The sequence below is a fragment of the Rhamphochromis longiceps genome, linkage group LG7, assembly GCF_057381845.1.
Source record: "Rhamphochromis longiceps isolate RC_006_pf linkage group LG7, R_longiceps_female_GT1.1, whole genome shotgun sequence".
Lineage (NCBI taxonomy): Eukaryota > Metazoa > Chordata > Actinopteri > Cichliformes > Cichlidae > Rhamphochromis > Rhamphochromis longiceps.
In genome coordinates, this window is record NC_140563.1 from 43,094,037 (window position 1) to 43,100,330 (window position 6,294).

At 49.1% G+C, this 6,294-nt stretch overlaps 1 protein-coding gene across 1 annotated transcript; it reads right to left on the bottom strand.

Moving 5' to 3' along the window:
- Nucleotides 1-1,274: 1,274 nt before the first annotated feature.
- Nucleotides 1,275-2,984, bottom strand: LOC146665939 (uncharacterized). The gene has a single exon (XM_085410961.1). It carries the CDS (start codon nt 2,955-2,957, stop codon nt 1,275-1,277), a length of 1,683 nt encoding a protein of 560 aa, XP_085267087.1. The 5' UTR covers nt 2,958-2,984.
- Nucleotides 2,985-6,294: the final 3,310 nt, after the last annotated feature.

Consider the following 6,294-nt stretch of genomic DNA (forward strand, 5'->3'; position numbering starts at 1 on the left):
GGCCGGGCAGGGGGGAGAACACGTCAGCAAAACGCTGTTGTAACGCGACAACGTCCGCTCTCTGGGCCTGTGTGAGATGGTCATCACAAGGGAGGGAGGCGGGGATGATGGAATTTGGCACCTCCGGCCCCAACTCATCTCTCTCCTTAACCAGGCTCACCAGAGAAGCGGTTTCAACCTCTCTCCACGCTTTAAGGAGATTGAGGTGATAAATCTGCGTGGCCCCTCCCCTGTCCGACCGAGCGACCTCATAGTCAACGTCCCCGACTCGCCGTGTGACCACAAAGGGTCCTTGCCACTTGGCGAGCAACTTTGAGCTAGAAGAAGGGAGTAATACAAGCACTTTGTCTCCCGGTGAAAATTGCTTGAGTCTAGCCCCTCTGTCATACAGGCGTTGCTGACGCTGCTGAGCCTGGAGCAAATTCTCCCGTGACAACCTCCCCAAAGTGTGGAGTTTTGCTCTCAGGTCCAACACGTACTGAATCTCATTCTTGGCGGGGCTCGGACCGTCCTCCCAGCTTTCTTTAATCAGGTCGAGCACCCCACGTGGCCTCCTGCCAAACAGCAGTTCAAAGGGAGAAAATCCCGTGGAGGCCTGGGGCACCTCCCGCACTGCGAATAACAGAGGGTCTAGCCAGTGATCCCAATTGCGTTCATCCTCGTTAATGAACTTACGAATCATGGACTTTAAGGTCTTATTCAGCCGCTCCACCAGCCCGTCCGTCTGATGGTGGTAGACGCTGGTCCGAATAGATTTAATGCCCAGTAATTCCTACAGTTCCCGCAGTGTACGAGACATAAACGACGTGCCCTGGTCAGTCAGTATCTCTTTCGGGATTCCGACTCGGGAGATGACCTGAAACAGTGCCTGCGCCACACTCTTTGAGATGGTGCGCAGCGGGACTGCTTCCGGGTACCGCGTTGCATAATCCACCAGGACTAATACAAAGCGGTAGCCGCGTGCACTCCGGTGAAACGGCCCGATGAGGTCCATGCCAACGCGCTCGAACGGGACCTCTATGAGTGGAAGCGGATGCAAAGGCGCTTTTGGTATAGCCGGCTGATTAACAAGTTGGCAGTCCGGGCAGGACGCGCACCAGCGGCGCACATCCGCTCGGATGCCCGGCCAATAAAATCGGGCCGTTATTCGCTCCAGAGTTTTTTTGTATCCCATATGCCCTGCCATGGGGTTATAATGAGCCGCCTGGAAAATCGTTTCCCGGCGGCCCTGCGGCACCAACAGCTGGGTGTGTGTCCCCTCCATCACGACTCACTCAATATAACCTGTCTTTCGATAAAATGAAGCGTGGGTAGGTCCGCACGGCTTCGGGGCGCACCACGTGACCATCAATCTCAATCACTTGGTCAAAGGCTGAGCGTAGGGTGTCGTCACGAGACTGTTCCAGTGGGAAATCACCCGTGGGGGGAACTTCCGGAGCCGGCAGGGCTACCTGTGAAGGACCCGCCGTCTCCCCCTCCCCAGAGTCAGTGTCGGACGACCCCGCGTCACCACTGAGTGCCGCGCAGACACTACATGCTACTAGCGGTCGTGACCGCACCCCCGCATACTGTCCCAACAGATGATGAAACCCCGGCCAATTCGTACCCAGAATTAGGGGATGCGACAGGCGCGGGCTAACCGCAGCCGTTACTCTATGCGTTTTGCCCTTATACTTTAATAACAGCGGCATTATGGGATACCTGTGAACATCACCATGCACACACCTCACCACCACCCATTCTGCCTCCAGCAATGCCCCGGGGCGAACCAAGCTTTGGTGCACGAGGGTCTGCGTGCAGCCCGTGTCCACCAAAGCATGGCGTATACCCCCTCGAGTCCTTACCGGAATGCTGTATGTCCCTCCCAGACCGGGAGAGGGTGCTGGAGCACCGGCAACGCGGAACACCTGCCCCACCTCCATCAAAGGACAGTCCCTCCTCAGGTGTCCCGGCTGTCCGCACTTCCAGCACTCCTGCCCCGGCGTCTGTGCTGCTCTCCGTGGCTCAGGGGCGGCACTGCTCAGGTCCGATCCCTGGGAAGGCACAAACGCAGCAAAAGGATTAGTGGGGCTCAACGCCAGCGTCCGCTCTGCCTGCCCTGGCGCAGGCACCCGGCGCCTCGGTGCCGGCACCGGGGCTTGTCTGTTCGGCCTCCGGCCGCTGTCCCCGGGCTCCCCCGCTCTAGCGGCAAGGTGGTCCTCCGCCAACGTAACCGCCACCTCCAGACTCGCGGGACGGTGGCACCTGACCCATCTCGCCGTCTCCGCAGGCAGCCCCTCCACGAACTGCTCCAGCACCACTTTGTCCACCAGCAGCGTCTTGCCCTCTGACGATCCCGGCTGCAGCCAGCGTACGGCCGCGTCATGCAGCTTCCGGGCCCAAGCAAACGGCCGATCCGCCACGGCCAGCCGACAGGCCCGGAACCGCCGGCGATGATCTTCAGCGGTGAGCCCCAACCTGTCCACCACCGCCCGGCTCACGTCCTGGAAGCTGCCCCTCAAAGCCGGCGGCAGACTCAGGGCCGCCGTCCGAGCCTCCCCCGACAGCAGAGGAAGCAAACGCGGAGCCCACTCCACCTGCGGCCACTGGCAGGCCTCCGCCGTGGCACGAAAAGTCTCCAGAAAAACCTGGGGGTCGTCCCCGTCCCCCATCCGGGGCACCGCCACCGACAGCGGTGGGGGCTTCGGCGGGGCAGCGGCGCCAACCAGCCGCTCCAGAACCAGAGTCTGCCGGTCCGTCTGCTCCTGCAGCGCAGCCAGGTGAGCCCGCTGGGCTGCCGCATGGTCGTGGCTCATCTTCGCCACCACCTGCGCCAAAAACTGCAAAGGCTGGGCGGGCGGCGCAGCCTGCGGGTCGAACATCCCCACACCGGCAGGCTCCTGGGTTTCGGCACCACTTGTGACACACGCTAGGCACAGATACACCCACACACAGGTCGTTGTCATCAAGTCCCACATTTATTAAGAGTGTGCACTGAATCACAACAGAACACCGTCTGACAGCGGTCGGTTTCCCCAGCGTCTCTCTCCTCCGCTCCTCTCCACCTCACTATATAAAGGAAAGGAAAACCACCATCAGTCCAAAATCGCCATCAGCTGTTCTTACCAGCACCGCCCCGTTGAGCTCACTGCACCACTCCTCCCCTGCAGCCGCGCCCCGGACCACACCTCCGCCACAGTGTCTTTTGTTATATATAAATGTGTGAATGTATAAGTGAAGTGTAAAATTGTTATTTGGATGAATGATTAAAGATGCACATTGTTTTGAGAGAAAAGGCGGTGTGTGTGTGAGACGATTATGAAAGTATTGCATGGATGATGTTACAAAACTGAGCTGAAAGAATGGTGATGTGTGGAAAATTGTTAATTATCCTGATGTCTGAAAGAGCTCTGCTGAGCACGCTGAAGACTGTGATGTGAATGCTTACAAAACCAAAGAGCTTAGTATATTTAAAAGTGTGTGTGCGTGAAATAAGGGTGCATTGTTTTTAGATCAAGACTTAGCAGAATTACAGAAGGTTTATAGACTGTAAATACAAAAAAAACAAAACAAAACAAGAGTTCGATTAGCCTGTAGAAACAGGAAAGAGAGAAACAGAAAAATATGAGTCTGTGTGGCTGTGTGTGTGTGACAGGAAGCAGTGTGTGTGACAGGAACTTTGCATGCCCATAAAAGGAAACTGGCTGGTGTGTGAAGTGTGCACCCAGAGAGAGAGAGACGAGTTAAAATCTAGGCAGATGAAGCTAATGGATGTCTTAAGAGAAGAAATGAAAAGGATATTAATTGAATGTTTTAGTGTGTCAATACAGGTGGACTCTTCTCAACCTGAAAACGTGAGTACAGCGGCAAAATCATAGATTAACAGAATTGGGAGGAAAACAGGCTTTGGCTTAAAATTTGACAGCTTCACCTCTCATTGTCTCCTTATCCTGAGAAGAAGCTTAAAGGACAGTCAATCTCCTGATGAAGACAGAAGACAGACAGAACACCGTGTACTTGAAGAATTAACAGCAGGCAAAAAGACTGAACTATAACACTGACGACTCCAGCAGCAGCATGTAAGAAAGCACGTGATGCAACATGCATGCTGATTTGGGCCTGTGTTGATCTGCGAGGCCCCACAGGAAACTGAGAACAGTGAGAGGTGAACCTGGACACCATATAGTGAATGCATATGAGCTAAAATTGGATTGAAGGCTGAATTCATGGAGGTTTAGGAATGTCCACCACATCACAATAAAGAGGTAAAAAAAATGTAAAAAATAAAGAGAGAAACTAACTAACAATTAGATTATTGAGTAGAAAACACATATATAAATGGTTACATGTGAAATTATTTTTGGGGAGAAGCAGAATTGAAATAGTTTGAATCCACAGCTCAGTGCAAAGAGGCATGAGTTAAACCTGATGATAAAATACATATGCAATGAAGAAGCAGCTTACACTCCATTAACATAACCACATAACATGAATGCAAGGAAGAACACGCTTACATTATCAATGTGAATACATTAAATAAACTGGTATTTCTGGCCGGAGAGAGAGAAGTGGGTCGTTTAAGCACTCATGATAATATTGAAAATGTCTCAGTTTTGTTATTTTAAGGTGCAAAGCAGACCTGGATCAATTTTCCACATGCAGCAGTCGGAAGAAAGTTATAGGTTAACATCACTGGAAACGTTCAGGCCAAGTTTCTGGCTGAACTGTTTACAGCGCCATGTGTCACTAAACCTGACAAGCGAGCTCTAACCCCTGGCTGAAGACAAGGAATGCTGTTATTTAAGGTGGGAAATCAAAATTTGGGTTAGCAAGAAAAACTGACTGCTTACGTGGGAAAATTGTGAAGGAGTCTGAAACATTGCAAAAAGAAACATATACAAAATCACACACACAAACAGAAAATGCATTAACCTTACAATCACGAGAGAGCTCATGAAGATTAGACACCATGTTGAGCATGTGAGTCTGTTTATCGGTGTTAAAATAGTGTGAACACACTTAAACCCTAAAGTTGAGGAATAGCTCAGGAAAGTTTCATGACAAGAGAGTGACGTTGGTGAAAATGAAAAGTGATTAAAAGCTTCAAGTAATTTTAAAATAGTGAATTGGAAGTGCTCTTGTGTCGATTGAGCAAAACAAGTGATTACTCTAGGAAGGAAATAAAATAATTTAATAATGTGGTAAGATTTAAATGTGCCTTTCTCTTGTCACGGTAACTTCCTGAGATATGACTCAGTATTCAAATTAGCTGAAATGAGTGGTGAGAAAGAAGCTTCCTGTGTGGCTGTGTGTCAGAGACTTTGAATGGAGGAAACATAGCAGAGGCTGAGAAGAATTAGTTGGTGAAATATATAATGGTAAAGTAACATAATTAAATAAGGTGGTCAGGTCTGTTTAGAGGGGCAGATTTGGACAAGAAATTTATAATTTAGTGATGACACATTGTTATAACGTGTTTATATCTTATGCTAAATCTAAGTATGTTAAAGTGCTTATAGGGGAACATTATTGTGTGCAAACTGTGTGGCTTTTAACAAGATTTTCTGTGTATTTAGCAGGTGAAATTATGTTGATATTATTGTTGTTTGAGTGATGGTTTGATTGTGTCAATTAGGTTTGGGTTGTTTTCTTACTTTAATAGAGGGAGTTTTATTAAATATGGCCGTGTCTAGAATTGGGCCCTTTAAAATTGTAACAGTGCACTTAGAGAAAACCTGTCAGGTGATTATGTGTCGTGTTTTGATAAGCTAATAATCAGCTCTCTTTTTCTCATTTTTGTTGTAAGCAGGCCTGCAAGATTGAATTAACAGCGCTGAAAAAAAATTCGGGACAGCAAATATAAGGTGACCTTTTCCAGATTACAACTGGCTGAGGAAAAGGCTACCTGTGGGAACCTGGGAGTTCCTGTCTAAAAGGATTGCCACGTGTCAATCCAGACCAAAAATGATAGACAGTTGTTTTTTCTTTTGAGTGAGTGTGTGTGAATGAGTGAATGTGGGTTAGCATGAATAAAGGGGGACAAACAATTGACTAGGTTGGGGAGAGAAAGGGGATGCTTTGCAGACTTAATGTTTTGGCTGCTGATTTTGGGTTGCTGATGTTTGCTTTGAGAAAATTCTGTTTTATTGACTGGGTTTAGATTATGGTACTAGATTATATTGTTGGGAAAATGCCAAATGCTAAAGGGGAGAAACTTTTTGGTAGAACTCATGCCATTAACAAACTAGGCCACTGTAGAAGTCAATTAAAGTTTATAGAGGAAAATAGTGGGAAGCAAAACTCACTAAAATTAAA